The sequence below is a fragment of the Nyctibius grandis genome, chromosome 31 (genome assembly GCF_013368605.1).
Source record: "Nyctibius grandis isolate bNycGra1 chromosome 31, bNycGra1.pri, whole genome shotgun sequence".
Classification (NCBI taxonomy): Eukaryota; Metazoa; Chordata; class Aves; order Nyctibiiformes; family Nyctibiidae; genus Nyctibius; species Nyctibius grandis.
This window is the reverse complement of record NC_090688.1, coordinates 4366456-4391477: the sequence shown is the minus strand read 5'-3', so window position 1 is coordinate 4391477 and position 25022 is coordinate 4366456. Positions and strand designations below refer to the sequence as shown.

Below are 25022 nucleotides of genomic sequence, written 5' to 3'. Positions count from 1 at the left end.
AGGTAAAACGCTGAAAGCGGAGTGTGAGTAGTGGTGTTACTGCTAGTGTTGAACTCTGCTAGGAATATTGCTAAATTATGAATGCTGCTTCCACCTTTTATTGTAAAATAACTAGTACAGAGCTTACTATTTTGGTGCGAGTTCTGAAGTTATTAACCCACGGAGAAATTAATGTGCAGAACTGTTTGGAATTAACAAAATCTCTCTTGGGAAGATTTCCTATTAAAGTGTCCTGATAAGTAAAGGAGCATAAAGGGGACTGGGATCATCCGGCAGCGACATAACTCAGCATCACCGGGTCTGCTCATGGGAAGCTTTGTGTTAGAGTAGTGGCATATTTTAAGGCAAAACTGGGGGATTTGTGGGAATCGAGTGAGGAGGACTGGTGTTGAATGAGGATTTGAGTGTACTGGTATCTGGGAGGAAATGCAGAAATGGTTTCCTGCCAAAGCCAAGCCTCAGGTTCTTCGCTAGGCATGTTTGTACGAGCAGCTTGCACAGTTATTGTCTGCTCTAAAAACTGTGTAAAACTTGTCTGCAGCTTCAGAGTTACTGATTTAAAGCTCAGAATAACTGCACCCTGCTCCATACACTTGTTACTGGTCAATTCTGATTTTGTCCCAAAGCCATTAGAACAGGCAGAGTTCACAGGCAGGCCCCATCCTTGTCCTTTTGTGTGGAGACGCTGTTTGCAAAACCTCTGCTGCGAACCCGGGCGATATAACGCTGACGAGGGGCAGGCATGAGAAGATGCGTTCAGGTCTGGCCGCCTGTTGCCTTCATGAGGCCAGGCTGGTGGTGCATCTCTGCCTGAATGGTTAAAAATGCATTTTATTCCTAGACTGACCTGTTCAGCGGCTGCTTCCAGCCCTTGGAGCTTGTTACACCTGTGCTGGCTAAACTGAAAAGCACTCTTGGATAAAATTCCTTTCTACCAGGAAGTTTTTATGACTATGATCAAGTCACTTTTCTTTGATGAAGCACTTTTATTCTTTCCATACAGAGCATGGTTTGTTCTCTCTCATGGCTCTCCCATGAGCCCTCTCCAGTTGTTCAGCACCCCGAGGTGTGGGCACTAGCCCCGGGGGTACCTCTCCTCTCCTGTGCCGTGCTGGGGTGACGCAGCCAAGGACCGTATCAGCTCCTCTGGCCTCTGCGGCACGCCGGGAGCGGCTGATTGCTAATTACCCGCTCCGCTTCCCCAAGCCTTTTCAGCCTCCCTTCTTCCCAGGGTATTTCCCCATTTCATAAAAATGTATTCAGGGCTTATGTTAATTTTCCAGTGGTATAAATGACTTCATAAAAGACAGACCAACAAAAGAGCGCCCTGTTTCTGATAGATGTCTAGACTGAGATTAAAGAACATGATTCTTTTTTGTTGTTGTTATTTTCATGGGTAACCAGCACCCATTAAAATCCCAGAGCGGCGTTTACCGTAATCTGCCGGGCGGCCCGGGGGAGGCGAGCAGGAGCCCGGGGGCGGTGGCCCGGCCAGGCCCGGCTCTGCCCGGCTCTGCCCGGCAGGTGGTGCCGCCGAGCCGGCCCCGGCCCCGGCCCCGGCCCCGGCCCCGGGGATAAAGTCGGGAGAAGCAGCGGAGAAATGCGACCGAGCTGGGGCAGTTGGCAGAGGGAGGAAGCGGATAGGGAAGAGAGAAAAAGAGAGAACAAAGAAATCGCCACCCCGGAGGCGGCTGCGCTGCTCGGGGCTGCGCGGAGAAACTTGCGGGGCTGCCGGAGCAGCAGACGGCTTTTGTCTACCAGGGCTTGCGAAAGCACCACCTAATCCCGCTGCTCCCCTCCCATGCTGAAGGGAAGGCGGGACCCTGGGAGCCGGGGAACTGCCGGGGACTGCGGCGTCGCGGCCGGGGGAGCGCCGAGGTGCCCCGGCGAGAGCTCGGGGCTGGTGCTGGGTGTGGGCGGCCGGAGCCCGGGGGGGTCCGGGCGGCCCCTGCCCCGCACGCCCGGGGGGTTACTGGGTGTTTCGAGCCAACAGCAAAACTAGCAAGATTTCAAAGTGAAATTCCGGAGGAAATTTAAAGAGCATCCGGATCCGGAGAAAGACAGAAAGAAAGAGGAAGGGAGAAATAAATCAGAACGTGGAGAGAATCTCAGGCGGCTGAAGAAAGGACGGGAGAGAAAGAAGCTGACACCCGGCAGACATGGGGTGAGTCTGGCAGTTTATTATTCTTGAATTGCTTTTATTATTCATGGCCGCTGAGGTATTTTTAAGATAATGGCCAAAGAAGTGAAGGTTTTAAATTGCATTTTTTCCACATTGCAAGCTTTAAAGTTTAGACTTGCCTTTTATTTTATGGGTTAGAAAGTAGGTAATTGCAAGTCTCTGCAACTTCTTTAAATAAACTCGTATGTAAGGGAAGCCTCTAGTGATCTGTATGTTGTATGAAATCCAAAGTGGGAGGCTGGGTGGGAGGACTGGAGACGGGTTGTGTTCACAAACTTTTCCAGAAGTTAGAAATTAGGGATTTTATTTGGCTGTTGTGACTTTGGAATTCAGAAAAATGGATCCTGTTTGCATTTCTAAATGGATAAACAGCTGATGGAAAATCCCTGATGAGTTAGTTATGATCCCCCTCAGATTTTCCAAGAGTGAAATAATGCTGCATGGATGTGGCAGCGGATTTTGGCATGGAAATAGGAGCTTAGCCTGGTATTTAGTTTATGCCCTAGTTATAAGTTTCAATGGTGTAACTTTAAGGACCTGATGTGTTGTTGTAAGTTTGGTGTGCAATAAACTCTTCATGCCTGTTTGAAAGCACAGTGGATCTGTAGGAAGCCTGTCTGATCAACTCCCTCCAAGCGTGTGGGTTTGACAAGGCAAGAGAAATAAATAACATTCTTAGGGGCTTGTTCTCCTTTTGCTAATTTTCCTCTTGGACTGCCTAGATAAAATGATTGAACAAACACGGATTCAATAGGCAGAAAAGGCAGAGAAGAAGAATCAGAAGTGACAGCAATGTGAATCTGACACAGAGCCTTTGAAGTTGGCAGAGGATGCGCTGATCCAGGTTAAATCAGAAAGTGTCCCTGTTTTCCTGTAACTTTTCCTGTGATCCACAAAGTTACTGTAAAACTTCTAGAACTGCCAGGAAGGGTTTAACAAGCAGATAGCTTGGGACTAGCCCGTTATTCTCCAGAGTCAGTGGATGAATCCTTCTCAGACCTGCCACAGGTACACCCAGCAGCTCTGTGATTTCTTTAGAGGGTCACCAGCTCCCATGGACAATGCTGAGATCGTGTCACCATCTCTGCGTAGGCTTCCCTGTATGATTACAGAGGTGTAGTAGCAAAACTATTGTTAAGCCAGAGGTGATGTTTCCACCCAAAATCCCTTATTTCCACTCAACTCCTGAGATAAAGTGTCTTTTTGCTTGTATGTTGATCACATGGGGATATAGAGTAGGATTCAGCAGCGTTTAGATTACTCCATATACAAAAGACATTAAAACCACATCACCTCTTACATCACATTCTGGCAGTTGATTTTAGTTAACTTTTTTTTTTTAAAGCAGGGATTCTGATCTCATTCCTCCATCTTAGATTTCTTTGCAATATCACGTTCTGGTTTTCATGGATAAATTCTCCATGGACTCTTTTGTATCCATTGTATGTATTAATGCATTAACACTTCCTCTCTGAAGAGGACAGTTGTAAGTAACACTTGATCCTGAGGGAAGTGAATTTAGTTAAGTCCTAGCTGAGTCTTCAGTGGACACTCACATTTCTCTGACTCTCTGCTGATAGAAGTACAAGTAGCTGCAACTTACCTGCTTCTAATTTGAGCGGTATAGAGTTTACCCGCTTGTCACACGTATCCAGCACATGCATTCACCCACTCTTATCTCTACTGTCATCCCACTGACCCCTGCTAAACAGGCAGTTTGAACTGGCCTTGTCAGAGGGGCAGCTGGTTGTGCTTTGGGGGCTCTGGCGAGGGCAGGTTGAAAATAGCAGCAGATCTTGGGGACTTGTTCTAGTGAAGCTGAGCAGGCATCTGTGCCTGGAAGTACTGTGGGTCCTGTAGATTATAATGAAGGTGCAGAGGCAGAATGTGTTGGAGGCATGAAGCATTTTGAAATGTGCATGTATCTCTGCTTCTCTGATTCTAATTATTACTGGACATACTTTCTGGAATGTATAAAGAATTACTTAGCTGCAGTCTGGCTCTGCTGGGTTTTTTTAACTTTAATTGCTCTACAGGCTTCCAGCAGTGGGTCTGTGTGTCTCAAAAGAAAGAGCTGCTGAAGCTTAGGAGCAGAAGTAACAGCTGTCCCGAGAAGGTGAATGCACACATTGTGTTGTAGACACCCAGTAGCATAGTGTTCAGCAGCCAAGATGCTCTGTAGATGGAAGCTGGTTTCTAAAAGAAAAAAACTAAATCTCAGCTGTGTTGTGTCTTTAAATGCCCTTGATCCCCTTTCTCTGTGCCTGACCTTGCGTGCTTGTCGCTGTTCCCCAGGCTGATCCAACAGGAGCACATTCAGCCAGGATTCCTTTGCTGCCCTTTATCTGCGGACAGGCCGTGAGGCAGCTGCTTTTCATTCCTGTGCTAAACCCTGCTGGGTAATCTCTTGGGAGCTGGGGGAGGCAGAAGGGAGAGCAGCCCCTAGCCAGCTCCCATTGCTGGACCTGCACTACTCCACCTTCCCTGTGTGGCTGTGGAAGTCTGGCCTCCTTCAATCCCATCTGGACTCTAGCAGCATCTATGTATTTTCCCCAAGGTGACATGATGTAGCACAGAATGAAAGCAAAGCTGCAGCTAAGGGAGCTTGAAAACCTGTCTGGTGGTTAGTACAAAGGGCTGGGAATCGGTCTTCCCAAACTTTGTTCCCAAAGCAGTTTTGCAGTTCAGTGTCCTGGGGGCTTGTGCCCAAATCCTGGGTAGGAAATATCAGAGCGCACTCCCTGCACCCATTTCCAGTGAAGCAATAGAGTCCATAGGCTCTGGAGGGAGTTACACCCAGTCCCTGGCTCGGAGGAAGGGTTAGACTTTGGGGAGAAATGCAAAGGGAAAGGGATGAGGTTTGACTCTCATTAACCCACATGTCTTCCCCAAACAGCGTTGACAAACAGTCAGCAGCTATTCAGGCTGCTGAGGGAAGATAAAAGGAAACAAAGACAGCAGTGGAGGAGGAGGAGGTTGGTTCTCATGCCCTCTCTGTGCTCCAGTTCTGCCTTTTGAACTACTGGGCTCTGTGGGAAAAACCACATTTCCCCAACCCCATCCACCCTGGCCAGCCCCCTCCCTCAGATTATCCCAGACCATGCTGCTTTGGAGGGTTTCTCACACCCGAGTGCTCTGGCTGGTGATCCAACAGAAGGGAGAGCCCTGGCCCTGACGCAGCCAGCACGGCCTCCCAGCTGACTCAGCGGGGCCGTGGGCTGGGCGCCAGAGCTGAGCCACATATCTATCATGCTCACATGCTGTCACGTACCCCTTTCTACTCTGCACAAGCTGCCCCGTGAACACCCATCCAGGAAACCAGACCTTGCAGAGAGAAAGGACTTTTGGGAAGATTGCAGTGAGAACTGGGAAATCCTTACCTCCTTGCTGTGGCTGGCAATGGGCCTTTTATCAGAAAACAACCTCTTTTTTGGGGAGCTTGCTCATTGTGGCTGCACATTGAGCCCAGCCACAGTGCACAGTGCAAAAATACGTTCCTAGGTCTCTGCCCTCTGAAGGTATCCTGCTGCTGTCAGCAGGAGCATCGCACCCCCAAAGCCCTTCCCTGCCCTTGTGGCTGAGTGCTGTTGTGCCTGTGGTCCGCAGAAACAAATTATTCTGCTGACCTGGTACTCTCTGATTTCTTGCAGAGCATTTTTTTTGGTTTGGTTTCTAGATGAAGGGGAACCACAGACTGCCTAGATGCAGAGCAAAGTGTTTAAAATTATTATCTTCTCTGCGTCCAAGTGCAGAGAGGCTCCTTTCTTTGACAAGTAAATGAATATCCCTGCAAAGAGAAGCTGCAGTGAGTGAGAGGAGGTGCAGGCTAGGGAACAGCACGTGGACTTCCTAGAGATGCCCTTGACTGAACCCCATCCAGGAGCACCAAGGCAAGTGCAGTTAATGAGGACCCAGCTCAGCCTCCCCAGCACATTCCAGCTTCTGCCTTAAGTGGCTAAAAGACTTTATTCTAAACCTCAGACCCATTCACTATGTGTATCCCTGGAGTGCTTTGAACTCAGACTCACCCACCAAATCTCTCTCTTCAAACCCTGTACGTGTGTCTAGGTTTGAATCCTGCTCTTTTGTCACACACCTTGCTTTGGAACTGAAAACGGGACAGAAACATTAGTATAAATTTGGGGAATGGTGGCTAAAAGCTTCCCTCTCCAGAGCAAACGTAAGGTTTCTTCTCTCTGGTCATGCAGCAAAGGCTGGGGGCAGGTGAGCAGGATGTGGCAAGTAATTCAGTTAAGTAAATGGACATGTCACAGGCAGGAAGGATTGTGAGGCGAGAATTACTGAGAACAAAAAAATAAGCATCTCAGTGGGAAAAATCTTCCAGATTGCACAGAAAATCAGAGGACAAGGACAAAGTGTAAGTCAAATGCAGCTGTGCAGTCAGAAAGAGACCCCTCCCCACATGCGGTGTAGAAGCCTGTCAAGCAAAGACATCGCTGGATGCAATAAAGGATCTAAAGCAAATAGTAAACCCCTGATTTCCTCCTCTCCCTCTCTCCCTTTTCGAAGAGGTCTGGCAGGAGGGCTGCGCTTCAGCAGCTGCCCTTAGGTTTAAGAACCTGCTGAAGAGAGAGCGAGCCTGTAACGGTCAAACAGGATTTTCCCAAAAAGACCCCAACAGGCAACTGAAGTTGGGGTGGGGTGAAGAGAGAAGGGAGCGGCCGTGCAGTGAAACACACTGGAGCTGCCACAGTGCTGTTGAAATGTAGACATAAAGAGAAACGTTTTGCTGAACAGCTCTTTCAAAGGCTCTCTGCCCCCTCCTCTAACCTGGGCTCTTCCTTAAAATGGGAGATGTTTGTGTATAGGATTGGATGCCGTTACCTTGTGGCAGGAGGCTGGAGGATGCAGAGGAGAACATGCCCTGTTCCCAGCTCTGTCCGTGACTCCTGTGGCTTAAACCAAAAATCTCTTCACCTTTGTACTTCTGTTCTGCTATTAGACTTGTCTGCAGATTTGGGAGTATTTTTCTCTTGAGGATTAGAGGACTCTGTGAAATCCCCCTATTAAAGACATACCCAGCAGAGGGAATAAAGGGAGCTTGCTCAAAGTGTAGGTAGATGTGTGTGTTGAACCCTTTGTGCAAGGTGGGCTGTGAGGCAGGGCAGGTGAGCTGAGCTCCTGGCAGCCTGGGGTCAGCAGCTCTGCTGCTGCTTGGCCGTGGTTTTACTGGGCCTGTGTTGCTGTGCTGCCTGGGTCCACACCGCTCCATACGCTCCTACGCATTGCAGGTGCGTCACGGGACGATCCTGGCACCGGTCCCTGGTGCTGTCTCCTAAACGGGAGATGCTGCAGTCCCTCTTTGGAGAGGCCTCTCTGGGAGGTGGCTTATCTCCCTGTTTCTCTTGCCTTCTCTCTGTTAGCAGCACTGGGTTATTTTGGAAGATCCCACTTAAGAAGAGGCCTGCGTGCCTGTAAAGAGGAGGGTAGGGCCCACCTCCAGACAGGACACTCGAGGACAGTCCATGCCTCCCGTGACATACGTGTTCAGATGACACAGAACAGCGGGGGCAGCGCTGGGTTTAGTCTTCCCCAGACTTTGGCACCTTTTGTGCCCACTGTTCCCCTGGTAGGTAAAATGTGGCACTGGTGCAAGGGACTGAGCTGATGCCATCTGTACCTCCTTGGCACAGGGCAGTGCTTGCAGGGTGTGCTTCTCCTCCAGGGCCTTGGCAGTGCGTCAGCGTGTCCTAACCTGACGAGGTCCCTCATCCAGCCTTAGCAAACTCGGTCCCTTTGGCCTGCTCAGTCCATTGCTACTCTGCTGAGACCATAAATTAAGAGGACAAATAATCATTTGCTCTCCTGGAAATGGTGAAATAAGCAGCTATTCATTAAGAAATCGATTTGGATGCTGTAGAGAGAGGAATAATACAAGAACCAAGGTGGAAATGAGACCAACGAGCAGTTTTACGTGTCGTCTTAATGACCACTGAGTCAGAGACTCCAGGCAGTGAGCAAATCGGAAATGATTGATCCATACCCTATATTCACGTGTACTCCCCGAACACCCAGTAACCTTCTTCCAGCTTCTCTGTGAGGAGAAGCCACAAGAGGAGGCAGTTGGGTCTTTACCCAGGCAGCATCCTGGAGCCAGGTGCTTTGCTGGTGTGACGCACGCGTTAGGAACAGCTACATCAGTTAGACCATCTCTTCTTTTCATTTTCAGCTGCTTGGTTTTGCCTGGTAGCTGGCAGCCTGCTGCTGGAGTGTTAGGGGACATTCATGAGGGACAGGTCATTTTTAAGCTATCAGCGGGATGTGGGATATTGAATTTTGCCCTTCCCACCTGGGCTGGGAACAAGTGCTGGCAGCGAGGAGACCTGGATCCTTTCCAGTTGCTATCAGGCACTTGCTGATCATCTCCGTGTCTCAGCCAGATCTTTGTCCTTTCAGTCATTTGCTTTGGTTTTTCTTAATTATCTGCGAAGGACAGCCCTGGGGAGATGTAAGTGGTTTTATTTACACATGTCCTTTTCACTGCTATGTCTGTATTGTTACGGGGACTCCCAGCTGGGAGCAGGAAAAGAAGCATTTAGGGATGTGTGGTGTATCCAGCATGTACACTTAAAACACAGGGGAAAAGAGGGCTGTAGCGGGAGAGAGAACATGGCAGTTTGAATGGCACTTTCAGGACTATTTTTAAATGCTTTGTAGTGTTTTTGGAAACAAGAGGTCAGCAGCTTGGCCAGAAGCAAGCTGAACGCAGACGGGTGCTCCTCAGGCATTACTCTGCTTGTGCATCTCAGATCTGGCTTTCGGCACCTGCGCTTGTCCTGCCCTGAACTTCCCTCCGCACGTACCCGCAGCCCTGCCTGTGTCCCCACCTTGCTCATCCACTCAGCTGAGCTGTGTCAAACCCTGCCGTGGGTCTTTGCTGCTAAAGGAATCATAGAAAGGGTGAGGTAGAGGCATTTTCCACTTAGTAAGCCATTTGTGACTACTTAGAGATGTGCCCCTAGATTTGCAGACTCTTTTCTGCTCTCTTGGCTTGCATTGCTGGCTACTGTCTGCTTTCTGTTGTACTTAGACTCTAGGAGAGCTTTTGTTTTGGAGCATTTGCTTTAACCTTGTCAGACAAGTGAGTACTGAAGGGCAGGTTTCCAGGCTAGCCAGCGTCCTCGACAATGACATTCTTGTACTAGCTGGATACAATTTGTATCATTTGATGGATTTAAAACAAAGACTTTTTTTCCCTGCACAAGCACTGCAGAAGGAGCATGAACATCTCTGTGCTGTTCCTAAGCAGAGCACAAAGCTCTCCTGAGCATTACCTACAGAGCTTAAGCAACTTCTTCCTAGAAAGCACTGTCCCCATGCCAGGCTGGCACTGTACTCAGGTAATTGTGAGAAGGCAACAACGTTCTGGCTTCATAAAGCAATCTCCAGCCACCATTGCTAGGGACATGCAAGTTGGCAGCAACTGCTCCTGTTTGCAGTGAGGAAAGGGGAAATGTGAAAGATAATTTCAGGAGATGCTGTGTATTTTACTTCCCTCGGAGGGAGGGTGGGTGCAGGAGTTCCCTTCTTGGCACCAGGCAGGCAGGTGAAGTTGCTGACAAGCCCTGCTGCTGTTGCTGCCAGTTTGCTGTCTGTTGGAAGCAAAGCACATCTGGTGTAACTGGCAAAAGGCCTGTTGGGAGAGTCTGCAAGACTTTCCCAGTTGTAATTGGAAGGGATAGACCTCTCGCAGACAGCATGAAGTTTTGTTGCTCCAGGGAAGACCATAAGGCACGAACAAATGTATGAGCAGCGTCGGGGCAGCAGTGATTATGTGAAGGAACAGAAAGCAGAGCACCCTTCCCATCAACACCATCAGCAGTGTGTATTTTGGGGTACCTGAGACCAGGAAAAGAGCAGGTGTGCCCAGGGGCTGTGTGTTGGGCGAGGGACCAGCCAAGCCTGCCTTATTTGAGTGGAAAAAGCATAAGCTAACCCCTGTGAAGATGGGCTTTCCTTCTGTCTGACAGGCCTTCCAGTGGCATTATATTTTCTACTTCTGGTGCTCAGAAGGAAAGCAATGCTGGCTGTTGTGGTTAGTGACACTGTAATTACAGGACAGTTGACATCTGAGTGGCTTCCTGAGCCTCTCCTGTCTTGGAGTAGGAAGGCAGTGGGGTTTTCCAGGTATTAAGACACTCTCAGTTGACCTGCTTGAAGGCAGACTTAGGAGAGAGGCTGGGAGATGTGGACTCTCTACGGGCATCCTTCATCATGCAAGTTCATTTTCTTACCCTTTTGCTCCCTTGTTGAGATATGTAGTCTCGGTTGATACAGGGGAGAGCAGGGTGGGGACATTTTCTGGAGAGACTAATTTACAAAGCAAATTAATAGCACAGCTGGCTCTCATGTCATGGAGAGACAGCACAGGGCAGTCACAGGGGCTCCTCGCTACTGGGGTCCGGGACCGTGCCTGCCTCCATGGAGTGAGGCATGGAGGGTGAATTCCCAGGCGTGGCTGCAAACCCTGTCCCTGCGGGCAGAGAAGGGTTATCTCCGTCAGGGTGCATGGCAGGGGGCTGTTTGAAACATCACTGGGGCCAAAACCTGCTGCAGTCAGCAGGATGGTTTCCATTGACTGTGGGTGCAGACCTCGGTGATGAATAGCGAGCACAGGAATAGCTGCTGTGCGTGTGAGGGGTGATCTCTGAGGAGGGTTTTCCGTCATGCAGCCAGCATCACGTGTGCATGACTGGAAACACTAGAGCCTTCCAGGCTCCTCTGTGGCCCTCTCCCAACTGCCAGCGCCTGCTGCCAAAGGGATTTACTCCAGTTACACAGCTCCCCCAATCATCTCCCACGACAGGGAAGAAAACTTGTTCAGTGATGAGAAATCATTGCAAATTACTAGCTTTGTGAGTTTGGGACAAGCGAAGCCCCTGAACGCTGCCTGGCTGAACGCTCTGTCTGTGCTCTGTGTGATAAATAACAGCTGACTTTTCCATCACTAGGAAGTGAATCACTGTGGAGGCAAAACCAAAAAGGAGCCTCAGTCCAGCTAGGAGACCTGAGAAGGAAGCTGTTGGAGGAGAGACGCATACTAACTCCACTGGCCTGTAGTCTGTCTTACCCTTCTTACTAACAAATGTCAACAACTAGGTAATGTCCTTCCTCTGCTCTTCCTGACACTAGCCCAGGACTTGGGGGTTAAGGTGCAGAAACATTAGTTTTTCCCTACTCTGTAGATACTGTGTCTCAAAGGATAAGTCGTGATCCATGTCAAATTTAATATCTGTTAGTGGAGCCTGGAAAATTTGACTTTCATTCCAAAACCAGACTGTGGCTGAATAAAACCAGGCATAGAGGATGCAGAAAAGGGGCTGGTTTAGACCCTCGTGTGGTCACAAGGGATCTGAGTCAGGGCTATAAACTGGGAACGAGGCCTGAAACTGGGAGGTAGGAGGGACTATTTTATTTCCTTCCTAAGTTTTGGTGATGGGTTCAGAAAGCACCAGGTACATTTGTCTTTGGATCGATGGGAAGGTTGCTCACTGCAGCTGTGAGGACTTGGAATTGAGGGGAAATACAAATGTCTGGATTTTGTGAGCTTGCACGTAGCAGGATTGTGACTATGCCTTGTTTGCAGCTGTCGTGGGGATGTGGGATGTTTCTGATCACATCAGATTTCACTAGGTTTGGGTAAGGAGTGTGGTAATGGCCAGTGCTTTGGGTTTTAACCAAAGTCAAAGATGCCAAGCCCTGATGCACCTGGCCTGTTGTGTCATGGAAACATTCCTTCCTGCCTCCTGAAACGCTCAAGTTACATCCTGATGCCTGAGATTCAATTCCTTAGGTCAGCTCAGATATTACTGGTTACAAAATCCGGGCAGTGCTTGGTTCAGTGCTTTCTTGCAGCAGCTGCACGTTGTGTGGTGAAGTGTTTCCTTTAATTCATTGTTAAGTGACTTGCTTTTAATCCTGCGCTGTGACCCCTCACTGCAGGATGCGCTTCCCAAGCATGAGTCAAGGGAGGAAGAGCTGTGCTGAAGGGAAGGCGCTTTTTGTGCTCACATCCCAGACACATCCTCCATCCATCCCATTTCCCTAGAGCTCCAGCTTGGAGGTATCATATGAAGCACAAATAATACAGCAGCCAGAGAAATCATATACCTGCTGAAGTCACTGAACTGACCACTAAGATGCTGAGGGATGGTGAAAGAAAGCTTCAAGTCAGGCTAAAAATAATATAACCCCTAATCGTTAGCATAACTCTGCCACACTGGCTGTGTTGTGAAGGACCATCAGGTATGCCCCAAACGTGAGACTGTGATGTCCTGTTTGTGCTTCTGCTTGCAAGTTTTGTGCCGTCCTTGTGTCAACGTGCATATAAGGTCTACTAACCTGAGGGCATAGCCTGGTATTGCTGGAATGACCAGGCTGTGGTCTTTGGAAATGTCTGAAGACTGCAGGGGAGGACAGAGAAGCTCTAGAGGAAGGTAAAAACCTGTACCTGTAGTTAAACACCCTTGGTAGCTTTGTTATTGTGCCAAGGGTATTTTCATAGACCAAGGTCACTAGTGTGGAGTGAAAGCTGCTGTTGTCATGCTGCCTGGGTGGTGGGAAAATAGGAGGCATAAACAGCCATGGGCTTTTGCTTTGCAGGGGCATCAGGCAGCAGTCCCCTGGCTTCTAAAATGGGCTTTAGAAAAGTGCCAAGGATGTGGAGGGCTCCTGGGGAGAACACGGAGAAGCCCAGAGGTTTTGGAAGAGCAACTCACAGCCATGATGGAGAACTTGGGTCATGACTCCCCTAATAAGAAGGGACAGCAGATGATACCAGCCCAGACAGTGGGGAGCTGCTGCTCCCTGCACAGAGGCTCGGTGAAGGGCTGCTGCTTGAGAGACGCTGCGTCCTTGGGGGCTGCACCTAGTGCCTCCATCCCTGGAGAGAAGGCGAACAGCAGAAGTGCTGCTGGCGGTGCATTATGCAACACAAGTGCCAGGAAGTCGATGCACTTCCCTGATTGCTCAGCTTCCCCTCTGCCCTGACACCACTGTTCGCTTCTCTTGCAGGGAGCAGCCAATCTTCAGCACCAGGGCCCATGTTTTCCAGATCGACCCTGCCACCAAACGGAACTGGATCCCCGCCAGCAAGCACGCCTTGACTGTCTCCTATTTCTACGATGCCACGCGCAATGTGTACCGGATCATCAGCGTGGGGGGCACCAAGGTAGGGGGCCTTTGCTGACAGCATCGCACAGATGGACAGCAAGCTTTTTTTCCAGCCAAAGTCTGTTCTGGAGTTGATGCTTTTGGTGTCAAGTTGGTCAGTCGTCAGCATGGGCACTCTAGCATCTTCACTGCAGGGGATGGAAGGTAGAACACTGCCTCCATGCTCATGTGTATTTAGTGTTGGACACTAGAATCTGTGCTGATGAAAAACATGCCCTAGGTCTGATGTCATCCCTTCCCACCCCGCTCTATTCTCACCCCCCGCCCCTCTGAGCATGCAAAACACAAGTTTTTTCTGAGAGCCTTTATCCTGTGCTAAAACCAACTCCTCTAGACACAAAGAAATGACAGAGGCTGAGGGAGTCTCGGAGGCAGTCTGTTCGGTCATTTCCACAAAACACAATTAACTCTTGCTAAACTGTTCTTGATAGGCATTTTCCTGACTTGTTCTTGAAGACCTCCAATGGCAGAGATTCAGCAATCTGCCCAGGCAATTTATTTTGTTTCTACTCCAACCAGCAGAGTGTGTTTCATAATAGCTAGTCCTGATTGCTATTTAAACCTTTTTTTTTTTCCTTACTTGCCATGAAAATGGAGAACATCAGAAAGTTGTGTAAGTCCCCAGAGACACACCATCTCGTATCTTCTTTTCCAGCAATGGAGGAAGCTGATGATACTGAGGCTTTTTTTTTTTTTTTCCTTTTTTCAGTAGATAAGATGATTGAGATTTGTTTGTGTCACGTAGCCAGACTGGTCACCAAAAGCCTGAACTGTTGTTTTACAGATTAAAAACCAGAGCTTTCTGCCCCTAGTTCCTGAATTACACAGGGATTATCATGATGAACCCCACACAACCACCCTAGGGCAGCAGGCTGGAGTTTTCTCTGACTCTCATTGTTGCCTCTCTCTACAGGCGATCATCAACAGCACTATTACCCCCAACATGACCTTCACAAAGACATCCCAGAAGTTTGGACAATGGGCAGACAGCCGAGCCAACACAGTGTATGGGTTGGGCTTTGCTTCGGAGCAACACCTCTCCCAGGTAATGCTGCAGGTGCTGGCAGACACCTGATGCTAGCAGGGAAAATGTCCTGGAAACCCTGAAGGGGAGATCAGCCTCTGAAGAAAAGGCTTTAGGAACCTGATGTAATGCTGTTCCCACTGTGCTAAAATCTAATGCAAGATGCAGAGATGCTAGGAAGAGTTTTAAAGTAATATTTGCAGGGTGTTTTGAGCATCACAAATTGAATTAGGGCTTTGGGCTCAATTTCTGTCACTGCTATTTAGCTAACCCCACAGCCCTGAGTGCCAGAATCATGGGCAGGGGCAGGAAGGGGCTATTCTCTGAATTTGATTGTTAGTTGAAGAGAAATTAAAAAGCACTTTGAATGAAGTTGCAAAGGGAGGAGTAACCCAGGCATCAATTCTCGTTCATTCCACATTTCAGTGTAGCACCAGAGTGACTTTTCTGCTCCCCTCTAGTTTGCAGAGAAGTTCCAGGAAGTGAAAGAAGCCGCCCGTCTGGCGAGGGAGAAGTCCCAGGATAAAATAGAGCTGACCAATCCTGCCCTGAATATCACATCTCACCAGGTAAGGCTTGGAAAGAGGCATGAGCAAAGCTCACTGCAGAGCGATGACAGCAGGGGAAAATGGCCACAGTGCTGATCTCCTCTAGTCACTTCTTGCTTTCATCCCTTTCTCTCTGAGAGCTTTCTTGCCAGACACTGAGGTTGGAGCTTCACATTTTGGTGATACCTGTGGCCCTGAGGTCACTCTACTTAAACACAAGAAGTAGATTAACTAATCAGTGCTTAACTGGAGCTCCTGGGAAGGTTCACACTCCTCCTTCTTTGTCGGTCAAACCTGTTTGATATCTTATAAAGCCATGCTGTAGGAGTGTGTTTGTGTTGTGGTGGTTGGGATTTTTTGGTTTGGTGTTTTTTCTTTTGTTTTTTTTTTTCTTTAGAGCTGCTGGGTGTTCTCAAAGTGACAATAGCAGGAAAGCAGCATGCATGTTGCCTGGTTGAATATCATAGGGAGGAAGACACGAGGCATTTCCAACCATTTTTCTTCCTCTTCTGGGGCTTCAGGGGGTTCTTCTCCAAGTATCCCTGATAGGGATGGTGCTGTCCATGGGGGTCCATGAAAAGACAAACTGATTTCTTAGAGCTGGTGACTGAGGAGTCCTGGCCAGACTACTTCTGTTTCTGTCGTATTTCCACTGTGGAAGTGAAGCTGTGCTATGAGAGTAGAAATCACTCTTCCCCCTTGGGAACTCTCACCTAAGCTGGAACTGCACACATGACAGCCAGTCATTCAATTTTCGTTCCCCTGGGAGACCAAACCAGAAAGCTTAAGCCCATCACAGATCATTCTCACAGGTGTTGCACTTGCAATTGTTACCTTTCTCCCCATATAGCTAAACCAACTCCAGCAGCAGTGGGATGGAGGGGAGAGGATAAGCTGTGGAGAACTCTAACCTGCTTTTTCCCGTGGTGAAGCAGTTCAGTGCTGATGGTGAGGTTGCCCTCCCAAATAGTTCACTCCAGAGGAGACTCTGCATTTGCCAGAGCTCATGGCAGCAGGAGGGGAGCTGTAGGATGGAGGATGCTGCGTTCTCTGCGTTGAGTACAGATGAAGTGGCAGCAGAGGAGGAGGAGAGAGTGTGAACAGTAGCTTGGCCTGCAGGGAAAAGGGGGAGGTGGAGGCGGTGGCTCCACCAGTCTCATTTCCACAGAGACTCGAAATGTCATGTGGGGTGCAAAAATGGGGAAAATGGGGCTGGCTTTTGGCTCCTGCTAACTCTAAGCCCCAACCTAATGGGTTGCAAATGAAGAAGAGAGTAGCGTAGAGCATTTATAGCAGAAACAAAGTTTTAGGTAAAAGACTCTGGTCAGTAATTGCCCAAGACAGAGATTCATGGCCAGCTGCAGCCTCCATCTCCTAGGTCCCCTGGGCAGGAGATAGAGGCTGGGAGTAGAGATACTCCCTCTTATCCTGTTTGCACCAGGCAGAACTCATCAGGGGCCACAACAGGACATGTTTGTCTCCCCCATGCTGTGATGGCAACGTGCAGCAGAAGGGATGAGGAGGTCAGAAGGTGAAGGTTAGGGATCAGATCAGGGAAATAGTCTAGGGCTCTGTTCGTTCTTCTTACCTGACTCAGCAGTGCTAAAACTGCCACAACGGGAACCCACGCTCCCTCTTCCCACTCAGCCTGCCTGTCTCTTGGTGCCAGAGCTCCAACACAAGTATGCATGGCCCCTGCCTGCAGCCGTCCGGCAGCCAGCGTGCTGACACAGTGACACGTGGTGTCCCCTGCCATGTGGGCATGCAGATCTTGTCCTCCCTACCTCAGCCTATCAACCCTTCTCCCACTGCTGATTCACAGTCTCTACATTAGTAGAGCTTCGAACATGAGCTTCATCCTTGAATAATTGATTGTGTTTCTGTTTGCAAGTGAGCAGAGAGCAGATCTGTCTCCTGGAATTAAATCAGGGCTCCCTCGTTTTCTGCATCTGTACTAGTTTACTTAGGCTTCAGATTTTCAGAGCTGGCGAAGTCCCAGGACAGCAGCTCCCTTCTGTCCTGTAGTACCTTTTAGGCCCATCCCCATCCCATTTAGCATCCCCATCACAGAGTATGTCACTGCGGATAATGTAAGCAACAAAACAGTGTGGAGCATCTTCAACTGTTACCAGTTTTAGTTGGACTCACAGGGGCTCAACACACCAGAAGAGAAAACTTCTGCCCCTTCCCTGCCTCAGGCTTCATGAGGCTGGTGTTCAATGCATGGCATGGCCTTATCTGGCTCTATTTATAGATGTCAGCCGACTCTGAAGGCAGGTGGCTGTCCCTGCTGCAGGCATTTGAGGACTACCTATCAACTCCAGCAGGCTCACCAGCACCTGGTCTCACAGCCCCCAACTTAGGATCCCGGAGGCTCATTGCTCAGACAGTCTTTTTATAGCTCAGTTTGTGCTGTCAGTGCCAAGGTCCTTCCCTGCTGTGAGAGGAGACAGCACAGACAGGGTCTTCTGGAGGGGCTGGAGGATGTAAAGTCTGCTTTGGCTTCTGCATATTCATCTCTGCTCCACTGTCAGTTCCCTCTGGCCTGAGAGGACACATTGTCTCTGCTAGCTCTGATGTACGCAGGAATATGGAGCCACGGAGAAGGGTCTGCTTTGGTGCAGAGATTGTGAGTTTGTTCTCCCACACCTTTGGAAAATGGGTGCCAGAGTGATCTGAGCAATAGCAGAGTTTCCCTGAGAACTAGCCCTGTGAATCCAGGCTGTGAATGGGTTTGCAGAGACCTTGTGGCCACATGGCCTGTCTTCACTGCTGTGTGATAACCACCTCTTCCTCATCCCCCAGGTACTTCCCAGCCCCATCATCAGCTCCAATGGGCCAGGAGAAGATAAACTATTCCGGAGCCAAAGTGCCGATGTGGAGATAACAACAGAGAAGGAGCGGCTGAAGAAGATGTTTTCAGAAGGGTGAGGCTGCCACAAGTGCTCTCTGTTCCTGACTCCTAAACTGTCTGTTCTGGCAGGTTTTGGTGCAGGTCCCTGTCATCCCAAATGCTTTTGACCCAACGCTTCTTCTTTAGGTAGCTGAGTAATGCCCCATGCCCGCTGCTGCTCAAACCTTCCACTGTACCAGTTTCCCCTCTTCCCCAGTAGAAGGTTATTCCAACTCGGAGGTGAAAACCGCTGTTCAGGCGGCGTGGGAAGGAGAATGCTTTGTGCCTGCAGCAGGGATGAGCTGATGCCAGTTATCTACAGATCAGTAGTTTGTGATACCAGAAGATGTTCACACTTTTCCAGCTGGCCCAGGGCTGCATTTGTGTTAATTCCCCTGATGATTCCAGCAAAGTCCCTGCTGCTTCTGCTCTTTGTCTGCTCGAAAGACTCTGGGCTGGATTCTGCCCTGTGGCTCCCGTTGAGCTCCCAGCTCAACTCTTAGAATATTTTTAAATCAAAAGCAAGTGTCCTTTGCTACCCTCTCCTGAGTCTGGGGTGGTAGGGTTTTATTCAAAGAAAACTCAGATCTAACAAAGATTTTTAAAATGGATTCACAGTCCCACATTGCAAAGCTCCTTTGTAGTAGCTGCATCTCTCCCACCCCCACACCCCATTAAACTCACAGTGTGGTTTCTGCAGTTTTAAGCAAGCACACATGGCCTCAAAGTCAAACACTATCCAGGGATAAAGAAAAGAGATGCAGATTCAGGGCTGGAAGAAGCATTTAAAGTTGGGAAGTGATATGAAAGCCAAATAGAAAACAGGGAGCTGCCCAGCACTTCCAAGAGCGTGGTTTCAGTGTGTGTTAGCACTGGGGGGAGAAACCTTCACGTTGAGTCTCTCTTACGCTCTCCTGCACACTTCCCCTGTTCTCTCGCACAGTTCGGTGAGTGAGGTCCAGTGGGAGGCTGAATTCTTCAGCCTCCAGGACAACAACAACAAGCTCGTGGCTGCTCTCCATGAAGCCAACGCCAACGTGGACCAGTGGAAGAAGCAGCTGGCTGCTTATCAGGAGGAGACGGAAACGCTGCGGCAGCGGGTGAGCACAGGAGAGCCCTTGCAGAGCAGGTCAGAGGAAGCCCTGTCCCAGAGCCGGATGGTGCCCTTGACCCCATTCTCCCATCAGTTTCCATGGGTGTCAGCAGGAGATGGGATGGAAATCCAGGATGCTGCATGAGCCTGGCAGGGAAAACATGTCAAGAAATAAGGCCGTGTAACTAGGGAGCTCTCACAAGAGCTCCTGTTTTCTGCAGAGCAAGATAGGGGTGTGCTGAGTCCCCATGGATAAAGGGAGGAAACCAGAGCACAAAGTCAAAGAATACCAGCTTCCCTTCAGGTTTCCTGGGGGTAGTTCCCAGCTGCAGCAATACTGAGTAAGGCCTGTGCCCCTCCTGAGCATCAGGGCAATCTTCTGGCTGCTGACAGGAAGGATGAAGATTGCTCTATCTGCTATAATTAGCTCCAATCCAAGCTGCAACATCATGAAACCCGGGTGGCGCAGTACAAACAAGCCCTTGTTCGGTTGGAATAATAGGATCTTTTGACCTGTGTAATATCAGAGAGGTCACAGATCAACTGAGGAGGCCTGTGTGCATCTGGGCAGAGGAGTGACAGTCACACGGTTGGGTTTGTTGGGAGGGAAGAACTGCGGAGTACTTGGGAAAGGGTTTTAGGACAGTTGGAGTTTGGCTGGGAAAGGACTCTGGAGCCCTGGAGAAGAGGGCATAAAGCCATTTCACTTTGAGATAGCTCATTCAAAAGACAGCAGGGATTTATAGCAATTAACATCTGTTTCTGCTTGAAGGCTGTTGTGTGGCCAGTCTGTGCAGTAAACAGCCATCCCCCAGGATTCACTGTGCCCTTTGCTAGTTCTCAGTGCTGGAGTCAGACAGTAAAAGAGCTGCACAGAACAAATATTCTCTGCAGCAGGAGCCTGCCCTAGGTGTAGCAGAGATCTTGGCTGTGTGTATGTGTGCGTGGTGTTGGGGCTGGCTGGGATTAGCTGCCTTTTCCCTGCCATTGCTCTGTGCACACTCAGCTGCTCAGTGGCTGCTCTCACGGCCAGGAGCTCAGAGTGAGGATTTTGTGAGCTTTGGGTGAAGGGCAACCCCTGGGGACTTCAGCAGAATCACAGGAGAAACTGTAACTCAGTGAAACATCTATATTATTGCCCCTAAACCAGAGCATTTTGGGGCCAGAGCTGGTTGATTCTGGCCATGACCCCATGAGCCCAACAGCTCACAACCACTGTTTAGATGGACCCTCGCAGAGGCCAAATGCAGCCAGTGCTGCCCCTGCTCGTGGGCAAGTGTCACACCAGGGTCCGAGCCCTGTCTATGCAAGAGTACCCATCGCTGGAGCTGTGCTTGTAGGGCTCAGTCCAGTCCATGTGAGAACTTGGGCCCCAGCAGCAGCAGCTGCAGACCTTCTGATGTGCTTTTAAAAATGAATCATTTTCATGAATAATCTAAGCCACTGGGCTGAATTTTTCAGGCATGGGGAGCACGCTTGGGCAAACTCTTCCTCCCAGCTCTGCTGCGGTTGAGCTGCAGTAACTCCCTTGCCCTCGGGGATCTCTGCCCAGGGATGTACATGGAGCTGGATCGAGCCATTGCTATGGGTTGTAGGCTCATGTGCTTGATGTCCACCAGTCAGGCTTTGCTGGAAGTGGAAGACTGCAGGAGAAGGGAGAGACAGAGTCTCTAGACAGAGTTTTGCCGCAGTGTGTTTCTGTGTGTGACCTATGCAGAGCTGGAGAGAATTTTTTTTCCTAACAGCCCCAGGGTGGGAGCTGCTACCCTGTTGTAAGCCTGGTTGGGTTTGCAAGGAAGCCAAAACGTGACAGAGGATGATGTGGGTGAGAAGGTGTCAGGACATTCCTGTATCTCTGAGCATGCCTTCCCTGTGCTGGCTTCTGTGTAGGTAGCAGAACTGGAGTCACAGGGGGCTCACGATTCCTCCAGTGAGAACAACAAGGAAGAGCTGAGCCAAACCCTGGAGGAGCTGGAACTACTGATCAAGGCTAAAGATGAGGTAATACCCCACGAAGCAGAGCAAAGCCTAAAGCTGGGTGACCTGTCAGTCACCAACACCCTGTCTGTCATTACCGCTTGTATGGGACCAGAGGGCCCCTCGTGCTGGTGCATGTGCTGCGTATGCAAGCCAGGAGCCTCCATAAGCCAGCACAGCCCCCTCAGTGGTCTCCCTCCCGAGGGAGGCAAAGCTGAGTGAGAGTGAAGTGCTGGGAGTTTCCCGTGCAAATAGCCTTGAGGGGAGAGTGTCAGACACTGCAGGGCTGTGTCTCACCCCCTCCCTGCTCAGCCAGCTGCAGTTAGCCTCTAGTGTAGTAATTGCTTCTCGCTTTCACTGCATTTAAATGAATGATTTAAAGCAGAGTTTTAATTGCAGAGGCTGTGAAGGAGGGGAGATGTGGAGAGAACCTCTCTTGATTTGCACGTCTGCATGCTCTCTGGTGGCCATGCTTCAGCAGGGTGGGTGGACAGAGCCTTAGGGCTGGAGCCACAAAGTGAGGATTGGGGAGGGGAGGGGTTTTGGGGTTCCTGATCCTTAGTGAGAAGAGATCTCTTCCCCCCCCTCCCCAGACTTACTCAGGCTAGAGGAAAAACGCTGGGGCAAGGGTATGCAGAGGCTTTCCCCCAACAGCTGAGCAGGGACCATGGCCCCAAGAGCCTGGGATGTGATCTTGAGCAAGGATGCAGCAGGGTGCGGAGGCCACTGAGCCTTGCTGGCACTCAGCCAGTCATCTTGATCAGGGACTAAGGGCTTAGAGGGACACAGCAGGTACAGCAGAAGTAGAAGGTTTGAAAGGGAGGTATTAAAACTTGGAGCTGCGTGTGGTTATGTGATCATTGGAGAGAGGGAAGGGGCCTTGGTTGGGGTGTGTGGTGGGAGCTGGCCCCACTGGGACAGGGGTGGTCTGACATGATGCTCTTCTCCTTGTGTTTTAGGAGATTCAGATGCTAAAGAGCCAGAAGTGTGGCCGATGGGAAGCAGAGGGTGAGCGTGAGGAGACACTGCAGAAGCTGCAGGTAAGGATGGCAGATCTGGGACACCTCCGCACTCAGAGTAGAGGGATCCGTCCCTATTTCTCCTTTGAGCCAGAGTGAATGTTGCAGAGCTGCCATGCCTGTCTCTGCCTCTGGATGATGGGAACAGGTCCTTGCCTACATGTCTTCCTTCTTCACTGTATCCCTCAGAGGTATGACATGGGGCACAATCAGCAGGCAATAGCAAACCCAGCCTTCACGTACTCCTTTAGCACTTGCAGTAGCCCCTGACGTAGGACTGGCACAGGACGGGTGATGTCCTGTGACCCTCCATCTCTCTGGAGTCCTGCTTAGCTTGCTGGATGGCTGGGGAGCAGCAGAGCTCTGACTCAGTCTGGCTGGCAGGAGAGATGCAAGCTGCTCTGCACCTCAGGGCAGGGACGCAGATGGAAGCACGATCTGTTGTGCAGTCTCTGGGGCCCTGCCTGCCTGTGTTTACCTCTGAGCTACTGAACGAGGGGAGCTGCTGCGGGGCTCAGCCCCATACACAGGCACTGGCTTTCATGGCAGAATATCTCCGAACATCAAATGCCATCAGACCTGGAGATGATAGGTGTGTTTTTGCACCTTTGCAAACTTTGGGGAGATGCCTGGGTTTGGGGAACATGTGCTCACACGCATGTGCATGCCGGAGTGCTGCGGCTCAAGGCAGGGAGGTCCCTCAGTGAAAGAACTGACAGAGACCTGGGCTGGCTGGGTGTGGGTAGCCTGGCGCTGGGGTGCTAGCAGGGGTGTTTTGTGGAGATAAGGGTGGTGGTCTGTGAGCAGCGTTTATCAGTGGTGGGGCAGCCACCTCACCGCACTGGTGTCCTTCGGCAGGAGCTGGAGGCACGCAACGCAGAGCTGGAGCGGCACCTTCACCTGGCCGAGCAGACGCTGGCGGAGACCCTGGCCGAGAGGGAGAAGATGCAGAACGAGGTCACCAAGGTGGCAGAGATAATGGACGTGAAGATATTTGAGCTCAGTGAGATCCGGCAGGGACTAGCCAAGCTGGTAGAGAGCAACTGAGCAGCAGCACGCTCAAAGGAGGCGCCTCCGGAGGAGGGGAGCCCGAGCTGGGACTGGTCACTGACAGCAATTACGGTCACAGAACAGCCTCGAGGTCTGTTCGGGCAGGATCCGCCAACATACCAGCAGCTGCCTGGACAGCGGGGAGACCAGCCACAGCCACTTACTGCCCACTGAACACCCAGACAGCAGGCAGAGGGGACCTGAGCTCCGAATCCTCTACAGGGAGCATCTACAAGTCACAGCCAGACCTCTCTGGACCCTGCCATGGCTGTGGCATGGTCCAGAGACAGCAGCTGTCCCCGGGCTCCCTTCCCAGCCTCCCTGCTGCCACACTGTGTCTCCCACGTTTTTACAGTTTTCTAGGGGAAGAGGCTGAGCAGCCTTCGCATTTTTTCAGTAGTTTTTTAGGAAACCACTTGCCTTTTGCAAATAAGCTGCCTGTTTCCCCACCTAGGGAGGGAGGAGGAGTTCTAGCACACCGAGGACAACAGTTGCTCCTTTTCCTCTTCCCCAGCCCTGACTACATCATGTCTTTCTACAGGATCCAGTAACACTGGTCACTGTCAGGAGCTTCCAGAGGTAGCAGAGTCCCCACTGCAGAGAAGGGTGCTTGCCTGACCGTGTGTCCTTTCCACTGTTCAGTCACATCCTCCAGAGGAAAAGGAACTGCAGGTTTTAAAGCTCTTATTAGTTTAACACAGTGGGATTTAATGACTTATTAAAACTTCTTGAAGCTGAGAAGAGTAGAGGCTTGGTTGGGAAAGGGGCATTTGAGAAATGGGACATCCCCGAGGGGATGGCCAACAAACTGCTAGACTGGCATCTCTCCTGGCCTCTAAGGGCTGCAGTTAATTGAAATTAAATGGAGCAAATCGCACTTGCTCTTGATTTCTTTTTTTCTTTTTTTATTGGGAAACAGTCCACAGAGATGTCCCGCTCTGCGTCAGCCGAGCAGTGTTCCTCGTGAAGGGTACGGGTCCCAGCTTGCCGTGCTTGGCCAGATTAAATGAGAACAGGAGGCGTTTGGAGCATGCTGGGACTGGTGCCCTACGGAAGTTTGTGAGTTCTCGTAGATGTTGTCTAGTAATAGAAATTGAGCAAGGCCTGAGGGAGGCACCACAGGAACCTGGAAAGTTGTGTCCCCCCCACGGCACCCGCTGCGCCCCCGTAGTTACCTAGGAGCATGCTTAGCCCTGTGCTGAATGACGAAGCAGTGTCTGTAGAAGTAGTTAGTAACCTTCCAGGAGTGTTGATGGATTTGGATTTTTTTTGTTGTTGTTTTTTTGCCCTCTTTGCTGCTATAAGTTAGGCAAAGACAGCAGTAATCCTGGGAACGTTTCACAGGTCTGCAGAAACTCTGGTACTTAGCAAGCACTGGCTGCCAAGTGCTCTCCTCTGCGCACCCAGACCCGTGGAAAGGCAGTGCAGCTCCTCGGGGTCTGCCTCTCCCTCCCCTCACCTGGCGACCAGGAGAGGGACCCACAGCCTCCACGCGCTGCCTGCGAGTCAGGGCAGGATCAGGTCTGGCACCTTGGGAATCTGCTGGAGTGGAGAACTGCTGGTGACTCTGTGCTGGATTGTGTCTAGGCAAAGCCCTTCCCTTTCCCGGGGGTGATGAGGAAACATTATTTCCAGACCTGCATAGTCAGGGAAGGGCTTTTCTGTTTGGGGGTTGGGGCTTTTTTGTTGGTTTTTACCCTTTTTTTTTCTTTTTTTTCTTTTTTTTTGCATGAAGTGTTCTCACAACTGTATGGGGCTGGAGCTACTGCAGTGATGTTTGTTTCAGGGTATTTAAGAAGGGAAGGAAGTAACTGGGTGGCAAAAATTTCCAGGGACTTGTTTACCGCCCCATGCCAGTGTTCACATTTTATTCCTACAGGAGCAGCCTTCTTTTGAAATAGAGATCAGCCCCAAGAAAGGTGTGTTTGGTTTGCATCTCTGTCCCTGCAATACAGAGGGAGGAGGGTGGGATTTGGGAGTATGGGAGAAAGTAAGTTGAGCACAAATTCCTTATGTTCTGTGCTACTACCCTCTCACACTTCT

General features: G+C 50.2%; 1 protein-coding gene across 1 annotated transcript; it reads left to right on the top strand.

Annotated features, from left to right (window-relative positions):
- Positions 1 to 1561: 1561 nt before the first annotated feature.
- On the top strand, positions 1562 to 24897 carry HOMER3 (homer scaffold protein 3). The gene is made up of 9 exons (XM_068420806.1): positions 1562 to 2164; positions 13217 to 13373; positions 14289 to 14420; positions 14861 to 14968; positions 17753 to 17874; positions 18784 to 18940; positions 20824 to 20934; positions 21870 to 21950; positions 22788 to 24897. The coding sequence occupies exons 1-9, from the start codon at positions 2160 to 2162 to the stop codon at positions 22974 to 22976; spliced, it is 1062 nt and encodes a 353-aa protein (XP_068276907.1). The 5' UTR covers positions 1562 to 2159; the 3' UTR covers positions 22977 to 24897.
- Positions 24898 to 25022: the final 125 nt, after the last annotated feature.